This window comes from Epinephelus fuscoguttatus, linkage group LG3, assembly GCF_011397635.1.
Source record: "Epinephelus fuscoguttatus linkage group LG3, E.fuscoguttatus.final_Chr_v1".
NCBI lineage: Eukaryota > Metazoa > Chordata > Actinopteri > Perciformes > Serranidae > Epinephelus > Epinephelus fuscoguttatus.
Window position 1 is genome coordinate 19,628,852 of NC_064754.1, and position 14,585 is coordinate 19,643,436.

Sequence of the window (14,585 nt, forward strand, 5' to 3'; positions counted from 1 at the left end):
CAGGAGACGGGCGGTGTCTCTTCTGTCCTGACTTCAGCGGTGTTTTCATTTCACAGCCTCACAAATTACAACATAATCAACTCTGGTTCAGCGTTAGCAATAATTGCTGCTATACAAATCTAGTATTTATCACAGGACTGCTGAATTGCATTGCAATGCACAAGTATCTGGTAACAGAGTGTATTGTGAAGCAGACTCTGGCAACGAGCCACCTGACCTTCCTGCAACTGTTGCTTTCCCCCCTCTGGAGCAACATAATGTCTGTGTCAGTATACTTAAACGACAACATACTTTACATTACATGACTGAGTGGCAGTAGGAGGCATCATTGTACAAGTAGCACTACAATACATTGTAAAGTTTCCACTTACTCCCGAGCTGTCCTGTTTGCTCAGTAAAAATGACAACAAAATAGCAGTGAGAGAAGTTATGTTCAGTCGTAACCTGAAGTGCTGTTTGTATACTGACTTTTCCATTGGGGCCTGGATATGTGTCTTGTTTACTGAAGTACAGCACTTGAATGCATGTTTCTCGCTGGGCTGTCAGTCAGAGGAGTCTGACTTCACTGATTGTTCTCTCTAAGAAAACACAAGGCAAGGTTACACTTTAAATCTCCTCTGTGACTCCTCGTAAAGATGTCCCTTCTTCATTATTACCTTGACATAAGCTTGATGATGAACGCTGAGGAAACTATAAAATGCATTATTTTTTACTTCACACTGTTGGGCTGCCCATAAAATGTGACTTGAACAGTGTTTTCGCACTCATTCTCAACCCCTGAAAGCCCAAATGTGGGTCTGGTATTACAACGCCAACATAACCTGGCAACAGTCCACGGCTTTGGATTATTACTGAGGAGGTCTGGTATGTGCTGCTTGGCTGCGTTGCACTTAACAATTTAGTGACATCACCAGGGAAGAATATCCTCTACTGTATGTGCTGCCTTACATTCAGGCCTCTATGTTACATGACAGGAAGTCGGCCATCGTTGAATCCTTGGGTGGAATAAAGAGTGGCAACAACACACAGTGTTTTTTAGCAACAGATTTGCAGGTAAGCACATTATGTGCAGCTATGGGAGAACAAAATGATCTTGCCAATGATGCCCGTGAAGGACCCTTCAGGACTAGATGGATAAGCCTGTTAGGAATGCTCTCTAAAAGGCAATAAGTGAGAGGGACCAGGTAATAAATGGCTTTTTTGCTTGTGCTCTGTCTCGGGGGATATTCTCTCAATGAATTAATATTGAGGCAGAGACTCGGGCCCAGGAAAGTTTATACCCATAAAAATTGGCAAATTATGGCCATGGTGACAAGGCACTCCATCAGCAGGGATGTTAATAATGTACAATATGCTGCTGCTGCGAGGTTAAAGTAAATGATCATTACACAAAGGCAAGCGTGAAATAAAAGTTAAAGCCCTACACATCTCATCAGACCACGGCCTGTCACACACACATTAGCCATGCAGATTAAGAAAATACAAAGTCCTGAACAACAAAAACATTGTATGCACTTGCAAATGCTTTATTTAAACGTTCTATACTATTCTGCTCTCTCCTCTGTTCTCTCTCACACACTGTTACTTCTTGCTGAAACCTTTGATATCCAAATCGCTTCCTTTTGAAATACTTTTGAACACAGCAGCAGAAAACTGAATTGAAAGAGCCAAGGAGGGGGAAAAAGGCTATATACCTCCAGATGTCAAAGTCTATCAACAAGCAGGTGGAATGGCAGTCAGTCTGAAAGGGGCTCTTTGAAATGCGTGCACGGTATTTCAATAACAATTACCTCCAATAATCTTCAAAAAGTTTTTTTCCATTCATTTGAAAAAGTGAAACATGAGAGAGGATCCTGCTTTGGGGCTGAGCCTGTCTGACAGAGATACATGAGGAAAAATAAAGTACAATACTTGGCTGCATTCTCTGTTGGAGATGTAGGGAATTTGGCAGTAAGGGCTCTGTTTGTGTAACTCTCACTGTTTGGATGGTCTTCAGTCCAATTTTATTCTGAGCTCGAGAAATCCACCTCAATATGGCACACAATAAGAGATGAAATATAGTGTCGATTTAACACACCTCTTTAAACTGTGAAAGCAAAAAAGGGAACAGAGCATTTTGCCAATTACCATGTCTGGTGTCATTACTTTGCACAAACAATCTGGAAAGATGCTTTTCATCTACTTGCTTCAAAGGATTTTTTTACACCTAAATTACAACTTGGTTTGATGCATGGTTGTAAAAGAGAGACAGATAGAGACAGAAAAAAAAGCATCAATCATGCTCATTAACTCAGATGCACCTATAGGCAGATCGATATCTCGGACACATGCATTCTTTGGGGTCTGGCACGTCTCCACTCCTCTGTCTTCACATACTTCATCTGATTCGTGTTTGAACATGAAGCACCGGGCAATGTGCTGTCACATCACTTTATAATCTGCCTGATATCTGCACAAGACAAGAACCGCTTGGTGTGTTTCTTTTGCACGTGAACCCTGCCTACTACAGCAGGATGTGTGTGCTCCGAGGCGCAGGCTTGGATGCACTTGGATTATTACTGTTTTCATCAGAATAAAAGTTAGGATGATTCGCCAGCACCACACATCAGTACTCACAGGGCGCACATAATTTCACGGGAGCAACATGTTTTCACTCACATCTAAAATGAGCCTCGCAGTTTGGACATCTTAAAAATAATGCCCGCGATTCCAACAAGCGCTACCAAAGGCGCAGTTTTTGCAGAAACAGCCTGTAAATGGACTGAACTGTGATGCACGCTTTTAGTGAAAACCAGTTATTGCACAAAAACATCGGCTCTAGCAGACAATGTGAACCATGTGCCCTTACCTGCCATCAAAGTCTGCACTTGCTCCAAAGCAGCAGCTGCACAACAACATCAACTTTATCCATAAATCCATGATTTGCGGAGAGTTACGCGCTCCTCCACGCCGCTTGTTATTCTCCGTAATCCAAAATCACCGGGTGGGAAACCGCGGAGGAAACAATTAACACGAAGAAACAGCAGAGTTTCTGTGACGCACACTGAAGGCGCACAGGTAGGAAATGTCTGCTGACGTCCTTCAGACTGTTCATGTGCGATATTCAGGAGGTGCGGGAGTGGAAACCAGTCCGCTGCCTGAAAGTAGAGTGACCCCGATGTGTGTGTATGTGTGTGTGTGCGTGTGTGGATGTGTATATGTGTGTGTGCGGAGCGGGACGCACTCTGCCGGGAAGAGAGCGCACAGCTCCCTCTCTCCTCCTCTTCTCACAAGTTCAGTCAGCGGGCTCTCCGACCAACAACAGCACCCGCTGCAGTCAGACCTCGTCTCTCCCGTCTTTTAAATAACCAGCGGTCAGAACACCGCGGATGTCCACCCGGCCGCACGCGTGGGACTTTACATGTAACATAATGACCCGCACAGCCCAGAGGAAGAGGCTCCAGATGCAGCTCCGTGCCGCGCATGCTTTGGAAATGCCTTAATTAATTGCGTAGCCTGCTGAGACACGCAGGTGCATCGCCCACCCAGGTAGATGTTGCTCACGCAGTAAAGACAATACGGTTGGAAATTACTGGGGCTGAATTTGGAGAGGACGAAAAGATAAGCAGCACAAAATACTAAATGAGTGGTTTGACACTGTTTCCAGAGTGCTTGGTGAATAGAAAGGCTTTTACTGCACCTGTAATTATGGTAAATAAAAACACAAGTAATATGGGGCTTGATTGAAATATTTTTTTTCTGGCATGAACAATCCCAGCTTCAGATTGTGAGTCTGCTTTGTGTCAGATATGTTGTCTATTTAAGAAGGTGCAAACTGCTGTCTCTCCTGAATGCAATTTCTTCATCACCCTTTGTACAACATCTTGAACACTGGATGTACACCATACATGAAATTGCTTGGTCTTTATAATGCTCATTCTCCGACAAGAGGTTAGGTCTGATTCTATCAGAGTAATTATCTCCTGCCTGACTCAAAGGCAGCACTTCATATTCAAAGACTGGTGAATTGCACTTCCTGTCTGGGGGGCAGAATAATAAAGGTCTGCCTCATTTTCAGACTTCAGAATCAGAGAAGTCAGTCAATAAAATAATTCTCAATAGCAAGAGTGTGGGGTAGGGGTGAGGAGGGGGGGAAAGGGAAATGACAGGGTAACTAAACGCCATCATTTTCCGTAATGGAGCAGGAGATGGATGAGATGAAGGTTTGATATGATTACTGCTGGTTGTTCACAGTCAGCGTCGTCTTTTGATACATGGCACTGTTGCCTTGTTACGCCCTGTCAGCGATCTGATAATAAATCCATGCAGCAGCACAGAGGTTTAACATCTCTAGAAGCAAGTGATCGGAGAAATGCCAGTTGCGTATAATTACACTATTAATCACGTTTTTATGACTGGACTGTAAGAATGTGATTCCATGATGATTTATTACATTTAAGGAATAGTTATGGGTTGTGCAGATCTGCCAAGATATGCCACATTATCAGTAATATTGGTATGTTGTGGAGAACTAAGATTGATCTTATGAAACTTTGAAGGACAGTACACCCAAAACACAAAAGCACATATTGACTTACTAATCTCAAGTGGTATCTAGCTATGAAAAGACTGTGTAAAGAAACTCTATCTTTTTTTTCCCCCTTTTTTTTTTTAATTTGAGAACAAAAGTTCAATCATTATAAAATTAGCTGAACTTGTCCTCTCAAAATTAGTCCACTTTACATTTCAAGGCAGCCCAGTCACCAACTCTTCAAAGTTAACAGTTTCTTTCTTCAGTTTTTCCTTGTGAAGTTTGGAGATGCTCGCCTCTAAGACAAAGTTATTTTAGTTTGGAGCAGCTCCATTTAACCTCAAATAATCATTTCAATTATTATTGCAAACAAATTCTCTTAGATTGTATATGTTGAAGTGTTTGTTGGCAAATTTCAGATTTTTTGCATGATTAGCTCACCTGCTTTGTACCGAGACTCCTTATTAAAATTTAATTTAAATTAAGTGATTGGAAGGAGCATCAATTAACCACTGAATATACAGTATTTTACTAATTATTACCGTCATATTTTATGGTTCATTCCAGGAAATGTCTGAAGACATTATAAAGAAACTGACCATTCACTAAGCCCCGGCCCTTTGCGATGGTCCGACAAGCTGTCGGAGCAAGCATGGAGCCCACACTGTAACTAACTGCACTCCCTGAAGAGAAATTATCACAATTGGAGACAGAGGTGTCTATAGTCTGTGTTTGAAGGATATATCCAGGATGTCAAACTGACTCAGCAGCAACAACAGGTTAAAAAGACAAAGATAGTTAGAAGCTAAAGCCGAACTATAGGCTACAGATCACAGTGTAAAAGTGTTCATCTGCGCACAATGCGATGACACACATATCAGCAAAGTTTCCCTGCTTCCCTTCACTGGTTCCTGTACAGCAGGGTCGGCCTTTGTTTCCACTGTTATAATCATGTGAAAGCAAAAGCAGCATGTGTATACATTCAGTAGGCTATATCTTCAGCAGCTAGCTAGCTAACCCTACACTTTTCAGGGTCTGATTTTGGTTTTGGAACAGGGAAGAAATGTATATATTTTTCCAACCTCTCCAGGTAACGAGTGTCATTAATACACAACGTGCCCCAGGCACAACATTTAGCTCCAAATCCACAAAACCAGCCTGAAAATGAAGGAAATCTGAAGGAAAATCTGGAGCACAGCTGTGTTGTTGGACCCTGGTCTGAGCCGACCTGATGCTACGTTATGATTGGTCAGTCTGTGTGTCTTTATGTCTTGATTACCCTGGATTAACCACAACAGATGCTGTCAACTGTCAGGGATGAATTAAAAAATATATATTATTATTTTTTTGTGATTTGGGTGAATACATGGAGGAAATGAGTCATTACATTACATTCTGAGCAGACAATGCTACAGCAGACTCAAGTAGGAAATAATTACCAAAAAAAAAAAAAAAAAAGAATATAAGTATGGGGATTCTAAACTGGGGTATACAAGGTGACAGCAGATGTGATGAGAAGCATTGGGGAATAGTTTACAACATTATTAGGGTGCAAACAATAGCAGCAGCTGCAGCAGCTCCAGGCAACCAAAGAAGAAACGTGTGAATAATAATTTGTTGTTATTCCAGACTTCTATAATTATGCTCAACGTTGTTTATTAGAAAAAATACACAAGTGAAATGAATCATTGTTGGTAATGCAAGTTAAAATGGTAAATACACAGTAAAAACATGATATTTGAGATAATTGAAAGGGCAGCGGAGGCCCCTTGTATCTATTCCATCTGGGCTTGTACTCTACATCACTGCCTGTTATAGTAACCAAACACATAAACAAGGTCACTGTTTGTCAAAAGGGAAACATCATGCCAACAGGGAGAGAGACCCCAAATATGGAGCAGCGAACTGTTGCAGACAAACAACCACATACGTTGCCAGTGTAATGAAGTGGAAAACCAAGACCAGCTGAATTTTAATTACAAGTAATAACTGAAGTTAATAAAACAAAGAGAGAGCCATTATTTGCTGGTGGAGGTTTGCTGCAGCAACAAATTGTTCCGTTTCAGAGCTGCTTTTGAAAATAGGCATGAATGGTGAGGAGAGTCCACTGAGTTTTACATCAGTGTTAATGATTATTTTAATGCCAAATACCAGCATTTACATAAAGATTACTCTCACATTAAAGGTCCAGGGTGTAGGGTTTAGAGGGATATTGGGAGACATTTAATATGTATGTTTTCTGTATATAATAACCTGAAAATAATCCTTGTATTTCTGTTACCTACAGTAGCCCAGAATGGACAAACCAACACTGGCTCTAGATAGGGCCATTGGCATTATCGTGTCAGCCATCGTAGTTAGCAGCCCCTCCACAACGAGCCACACAAAATTAGAAAAACAATCATTTATAATGCGAAACTGCTTTATTCAGAGTCTTACCAATTTAGATCATCTGGTGTGTTTGATTTGGAGAGCAAGAGACCTCTGTGGATAATTCAGCTCCTGGTGAAACCCTCCAGGACAATGAACACTGAAGGAGTCCTAGCTGGGAAAAGTTTCAGCTGGTTGCAATGTGTAATTATCATCACTAGATGCCACTAAATCCCATACACCGTTCCTTTAAAGGTCAAGTGTGTAGGATTTAAGGGAAAATACTGGCAGACTTTAATATAATAAGTATTTTTTTAGTGTATAATCACCTGAAAATAAGAATCATTGTGTTTTTATTACCTTAGAATGAGTCGTTTATACCGACATAGGTAGCTGGTTTTTGTCTTCAGAGATATCCTTGTTTGTACAGTAGCCCAGAACGGACAATCCAAACACTGGCTCAAGATAGGGCCATTTACATTTTTGTTAGCCACCTTAATTATCAGCTCCTCTGCAACGAGAGCGCTAGAAAAACATCGATTTTTTAAATGTGAAATTGCTTTATTCAGCGTTTTTACCATTTTAAATCACCGGGTCTGTTTGTTTCGGAGAGGCAGAGACTTCTACGGATAATTCTGCTACAGGAAAAAACCTCCTGAAAGTCTGGATCTTCAGTTATCAGAGAAAATACAAGAGCACACAGTGGCAGGTGCTTGGCTAGTGGCCCGTATGTGACTAGCCAAACAGCATCGGAGAAACACTGATTCGTCACATAAACTTGCTTTTTTAAGGATGTTTACCAATTATATACCCTTGGTCCGATAGTTTTGGAGAGGGACAGCACACTGGTAAAAACCTTCCAAACAATGGACACTGAGGAGATCCTAACCGAGAGTTCACGCTTGGCACATGGGAGAAGTTTCAGCTGGCTGCAATCTGCAGTCCTCACCGCTAGGGGCGGCAGTAGCTCAGTCCATAGGGACTTGGGTTGGGAACCGGAGGGTTGTCTTCACTTATCTTGCCAGCAAGTTTTTCATCCTCCACAGTCGACTTCATGTTGAAAGCCTACGACTCCAGGCCGTTCTTAGCAGACACCTTGTCACGCTGGACATCGTCTTCAGCCTTGTACTTCTCAGCTTCCTGGACCATGTGTTCAATGTCCTCCTGGCTGAGACGACCCTTGTCATTGGTGATGGTGATCTTGTTCTCCTTGCCAGTGCTCTTGTCTACAGCAGAGACATTCATGATACCATTGGCATCAATATCAAATGTCACCTCGAGTCCCCATCCGGACCAAATATGGAGCGTGGACTGGTGGCTGGAGAGGTGCCAGTTCACCTCCTGGGCACTGCCGAGGTGCCCCTGAGCAAGGCACCAAACCTCCCAACCGCTCGGGGCGCCTAACTCTGACATCTCTCCACTTTGTGCATGTATAGGTCCTGTTTGTGCATGTGTGTGTCTTTCGGACCTGTGTGTAATTGACAAGCAAGAGTGAAAACACTTAATTTCCCCTCGGGGATTAATAAAGTATATAAATTAGATGCCACTACATCCTGCACACTGCTCCTTTACATATGCAATTACATTTGATTTAATTAATCACAGGTTCCTTTTGTTGAAAAAAAAAAAAAAACTTTTAATAAATCATTTGTTTCAGGTTCAGCTCACATCTTGTTAACTTTTGTAATGAGGCCAATCAGTTATATACACATTTAAAAAAAAAGCATTCAGCTCAGTGTATCATTACCATTAGTAAAGAAATGCTGTGCACTTATACAGAATTGAGCTCAGGCATCTTGCCTATTTTGTCTATACAAATAATCTTGTTTAGCCACCTTCCAGCTTCAAGTGTTTGGGTTCAATCGACCCACTTCACACCTTTGTATTCCATCTCCTATACGAGCTTTAAGTAGCGCCACCTACTCTCTCTCTCTCTCGTGTCCTTTGTGCCTATAGGAATTTCTGTAATGTGCACTTGTGCAGAGCCACAAACATGAACAGGGAGTCAGACATCTCCTTTTGAAATAATTCCAGTCCTTGGAAGGAGCTGTGTCTGGCCATTCACCTCGGGATAGATTGACTCTGCTGACTGAATTCAGATGAGCTCCACGCTGGAAAAGCCTCCGCCTCTCTCTCTCGCCTATCCTTTCGGAATGAACGGGAAAACTGGCTCTCTGGCTACCTCCCCTGATTTCTCAAGCAGCGGTGATGCTCTGTCAAAAGTGACAACACAGGATTTTTCAGGGAGACAGATGACCGGTTTCACCTGGAAGAATGAAAGCTTAGGGGGCTACAGTGTGTCTAAAGTCTACAGGATTGGAAATACGGAGCGCATTGTGTGACTCTCGGCTACTAGGCTCTGAATAGTGCGCATCTAATCAAGCACACTGACCTTTTCCCCAGCATCATAAAATATTCATTGCTGCTGAACGTATTACGACATGCATACCATATTCACATTCATTCTTTATGAGGAATAATCAGTTTCTCTGTAGAACCATGACAAATGCTATATTTCACCTGATATGATATGAGTTTCAATCCAATTCCCCTCTTTCTATATCCCCATCTCTCTCTCCGCCAGTCCCTCACAAACACACACACATGCACAGGAGAGGTAGATGATGGTAATTCCACATCTGATCTTTAAGTGCAGATGACTTTTTAGCGCCAAATTTCCCTTTCTTCTCCTAATATCTGGCAACAGAGGGAGCTGACTGCAGAGTTCTATCACAGAAGGCCATATACAGACTATTTGCAAAAACAGCATGTGGAAGTATGCTGTTCTTAATTCGCAATGTGGGTGTGTAATTCCTGCTGCTTCTGTTTACGCTGACAGCTTGATCACACAGTTTAGGCAAAGACACAAACGCAACGTAGCAGTTGGTGAGAGACTTCGAGCTTTTACTACAACTAGGCGTCCAATAATTGAACGCATTTAACAAGGGAGAGGAGCAGCTCTCGCGGAGCCCTCTTCCACATGTTGATTTCATTAAAAATCACGGCACTATTGCTTTTACCTTTGGTCTGAAGATTTGAGAAGATGACTTTTGCTAGTCCAGAAATAATGAGAGTAAGAATGTCTTATTTTTCAAGGCCATATAAAAAAGAAGAAGAAAACATAGAAGGAGGGTAAAAAATAGTTGTATTCTCAGCACCATGACGACACAGCCAGGAGCCACACAGGCCTGGTGCTTTATCAAACCCTGACTACAGTGAAGATGCTCTGCTGTACACCAGCACTTGAAGTCCTAATTATGTGCCAGCGCTTCCACTTGGTTAGCTCAGACTTCCAGTCCACTTGTGTGCAGAAGCTTTCCCACCAGCATGTTGTTCTTTGGTGAACAGCTTTCAGGCTCCATAGTCATCACCCGCACCGAATACCCATGAGTCTCTGCTGCCCATGAGCGGTCCAAGTCTACCAGGCCCATACACTGTTTACCTGCAGTGATAGAAAGAGAAAGAATATTGCATTTTAATCTCCAAAAACAAAACAAAAATGCTGGTTTTACTTAAGAAAGAGACATTTGTGTGGGCAGAATAACAGGAATCCTTTTACTTTATAATGTGAGGCAATCCATTTTGAGGGTAAATCACAGCCTTAAAAGTTTCCATAACTTACAAGAACATTATAAGTAAAGCCTGACCGGTGTTGGGTATTTAAAGGTACACTTTGCAGAAATTGTCTGTTGCTAACAAAGCCAACCCTAGCTTTGTCCTCTTGGTGTTTCGCTTTGCTAAAGTCCTGTTTCTTTTACTCTGTGTTCACAGTTTTCGTAGACAGCTTGGTTGCTACCTGTTTATAAAGTCCTGACCTCATCTGTGCGCTGTGCCCGTGAAGGTTGTAATGAAAATAAGGAAATACAGGCAGAGGGCAGAGGCTCTGCAGATAAATACACTGCCACACACCTCTTGTGGGTCATAGGTGTTGATTAAAAGACATTACTTTTGTGTGAGACTATACATTGTCTTCTACAAAAATCCTGCATAGTATACATTTAATGATGCAATGATGATATTTTAGACTAATAAAAAACAGATTTTGATATTCGGACATTAAATATTTCTTTTTAGCATTATTAACTGATATGGAGCCTATCCCAGCTGACATTGGGCGAGAGGCAAGGTACATTCTGGACAGATTGCAGGCTATCACAGGGCTGACAGATAGAGACAGACAACGTTTACGCTCACATTTACACCTAAGGCCAAAAAGTCACCAATTAGCCGTCTTTGGACTGTGGGAGGAAGCCAGAGTACCCAGAGAAAACCCACACTGACATGGGGAGAACATGCTCTTGCTGCGAGGCGACAGTGCTAACCATTGCACCATCGTGCCACCCAATAAATATGCCATTAGAACAAAAAATCATTTCAGTGAATTTCATGCTGCTCCCTTTTACACATAGGGGGCATTGAACACAATAAACTTTTGGTCAGGGGGGTTGACAGAAGGGAAGCTTTTTGGATCCATCCACTGTTGGGTTAAAATAGGTGTGTATATATTTAAATGTGTTTTTTTTTCCTGGGTATCTTATCTCATGTCACTGTGTTTTTTTAATGAACATGTTATTTTTCATTATTGTCTATTTGTTTCACCTGTCATGCCATTATATGAGTCATGTGATGGCCTCTTTTTCAGAGTGCCTGGATTGCCCTCCTGTTGATTATTAAATTAATGTTTTAAAAAAATGTATATATATCGGACAGAGATACATGCTTCGCAAGGATTTCTCTAATTAAGTTATTATTGTATTTGGCAGGATTGTTTATAATTGAAGCTGAGCAGTAAACTGTGGTAAAATTGAAGAATTGTATAAAATAAACTAAAAATAAAAATATCTCAAAAATGTTGTATTGTCACATAAATAAAAATGCAACCTATGAAACCCTAATGTGTTCCTGGCATATCTTTCAACAGTCAGGCAGCAAATTAAAAAGTAAAAATCTGAATAATTGAGTGGACATGCTGCCACACACATGTACTGCATGATTTATTTTGGCCATGTGTCAAAGTGCAGAGCAGGCATGGCTAACTTTGATTTTGGAACAAAACGACAGAGGAAAAGATCAAAGTGACTCTGTCTTTTGAGGAGACATGATGTGTCGTCTCTCCCAGGATGACAATATCCCCATCCACAGGGCATGGGAGGGTTCACCGAACATTTTGATGACAATGAAACTGATGTAAATCATACGATATGTCCTTCTCAGTCACTAGATAGGGGAGATTTTGGACCAAGTCAGACAGCGCTCTGCACCACCATCATCAAAACACCAAATGAGGGAATATGTTTTGGAAGAATGATGTTACAAAACCCAACTGTGTATTGCTAGGTGGTGCAGTGGTAAGTACTGTCACCTCACATCAAGAGGGTTCCTGGTTCAAACCCAGGGTGGGGGAGCCCTTCTGTGTGGAGTTTGCATGTTCTGTCCTTGTTAGCTTGGGTTTTCTCCAGGTACTCCAGCTTCCTCCCACAGTCCAAAGACATGCAGGTTAATTGGAGACTCTAAATTGGCCATAGGTGTGAATGTGAGCATGAATGGTTGTCTATCTCAATAGGCCCGTTTCCACCGCAGGAACTTAGGGGTAATTTTACAGGGCCAGGGCCGTTGGTGCGTGTCTCCACCGCAGGAACCACCCCCGAAGGACAGAGTTCCGGAACTTTTACAGGGGCTAAACAAGTCCCTGCCTCGGAGTAGGTACTCAGAACGGCCCCGGAAAACTCCTGGGTGGGGCTTGGAGTTTACTTGGTGCTGATTGGATATACTCAAGGCGGGATCTGACGTCAACAGAAAGTGACAAAATAGCTGGCAATTTTAAAACTCAGCAGACGCGCAACGATTATGTCACATCCAGAGCCCGGTAACTTTGCAGGAACCTTCCTCCTACTCCGGCCTCTCAGTGGAGACACGGCGGTTGAGAGAGGACATTCCCGTAAAGTTCCTGCCCCCCAAATAGTACCAGGAACTTCTTCAGTGGAAACGGGCCTTATGTGTCAGCCCTGTGACTGGTGACCTGTCCAGGGTGTACCTGCCACTCGCCCAATGTCAGCTGGGATAGGCTCCAGTACCCCTGTGACCTCTACCAGGATAAGCAGTTATGGAAAGTCAATGAATAAATGTGTATGTCAAATCCAATATCAGCAGATCAATACATCAGTCAGGCTACAATCAAACAGCATTCCTTATAGTGCTGCTGTCTTGGTTTGCATATTGTAGGCACTCTTGTTAGTGTCTTTTGTCCATTTCCTGTTATGTTCCCAGCATTCACTTGAGGCTACACCCTACAGAAGCCAATTATACATCAACAACTTTATGCTGATTATCACGCTTTTCTCATAGGATTTCCCTTGAAAACAGACTTCAAATGTATTATGCAGTTTAGCAGGTGGCAGACACACTAAATGTGAGCTTTGGTCTCCCATGCTGCCTCGATGGTCACAGTCACACTGGCAGGCTCTGGAGAGACAGGATCAAACATGGTTAGTGGGAGAGGTTGAGCCCTGTTAACTGATACAGAGCAGAAACGCAGTGACAGGTGGTGTCAGGTACATATGAAAGGGCTTCAGACTGACGAGGCATTGGGGAGCCTCCTCAGATTCAGAGGGGAGCTTTGATAAGCTGGAGAACTATCAGGGTGAAGAGAGTTCTCAACATAATGAAACACTGTACAGTGAAGCTTCAGCACAGGCCTGAAGGTTTCAGTCTGACAAAACACTTCCATCTGAATCCGACAGCGCAGATCTGGCAGCTGTTCACTGCAGCTGTTTTGTCACACTGAAGAAATCCCCGCATTAACATTTTTCACACTCCTCAGAAGTCTAGACCTTTTGGAAAAGTGGAGCAGTGGAGTTAGGTCACAGTGTAGAAGATTTCCGAATAAAAACACTGTCATGTCCTAGGACAGCTGTTAAGGTGTGACAAAAATTAAATCACATATGCCATGCTGGTGTCCGTCACAGTGGACTACATGAGTCAAACTGGACACTACAAGTGAGATTATGAGCTGGCATGGTCGGGGGTTACTCTGGCAGAATATAGACTTTTTTGTGATGTGAATTTTAACAATGAAATTTAGCATAAAAATATACATAAAATGACATAGTAGCCAAAGAATATATATATCCAAATAGTACCCGTGTCTACTGTCAGACATAGGGCTGGGTATTTTCTTTAAAATTACAATATCAGTAAGAGTACTGGTACCCCTAAAGGTCCGGTGTGGAGGATTTAAGGGGGTATACTGTCCGATATAGTGTATAATAACCATAACCATGTTTTCATTTGGTTAATAAATCAGATATAAGAGTTCCCAGAGACCAAGGTGACATCTTAAAAAAGCTTATTTGTAAGACCATGTTCAAAACCCAAAAGCAGTCAAGTTAACAATTATGTAAAACACAGAAAAGCAGAAAATTCAAACGTTTAAAGGTCCTGAACTGAATAATAAATCAATGAAAGCACCATTATTTCTTGGTCGAGGTTTTCTGCGAGTAACAAATTGTTCAGTTTGGAGCTGCTTTGAAAAACCAGCACGAAGGGTGAGGAGAGTCCACTGAGTTTCAAAGAACAGATTCTGCATCAGTGTTAATCCATGATTATTTTAATGCTGATTATCAGCATTTACATGAAGATTACTCACTGATTAAAGGTCCAGTGTGTAGGATTTAGGGGGATATACCGGCAGAAAAGGGATATAATA

The 14,585-nt window shown here is 42.1% G+C and overlaps 2 protein-coding genes across 5 annotated transcripts in view; both read right to left on the reverse strand.

Moving 5' to 3' along the window:
• npnta (nephronectin a) overlaps nucleotides 1-3,438 on the reverse strand; it is a 71,783-nt gene extending 68,345 nt beyond the window's left edge. For 2 of the 4 annotated variants that reach the window (XM_049571099.1, XM_049571100.1), the window contains exon 1: nucleotides 2,849-3,435. In XM_049571099.1, coding sequence (XP_049427056.1) covers nucleotides 2,849-2,919 — 71 coding nt within the window. In that variant the 5' untranslated portion in view covers nucleotides 2,920-3,435. Of the gene's footprint in view, nucleotides 1-2,848 lie in introns of all 4 variants that reach the window. The other 2 variants (XM_049571098.1, XM_049571101.1) reach the window with 2 other exon arrangements.
• A 2,711-nt stretch (nucleotides 3,439-6,149) lies between these two features.
• gstcd (glutathione S-transferase, C-terminal domain containing) overlaps nucleotides 6,150-14,585 on the reverse strand; it is an 86,554-nt gene continuing 78,118 nt past the window's right edge. The window contains exon 12 of the mRNA XM_049571613.1: nucleotides 6,150-10,322. Within this exon, the coding sequence (XP_049427570.1) occupies nucleotides 10,165-10,322 (158 nt within the window). The 3' untranslated portion in view covers nucleotides 6,150-10,164. The remainder of the gene's footprint in view (nucleotides 10,323-14,585) is intronic.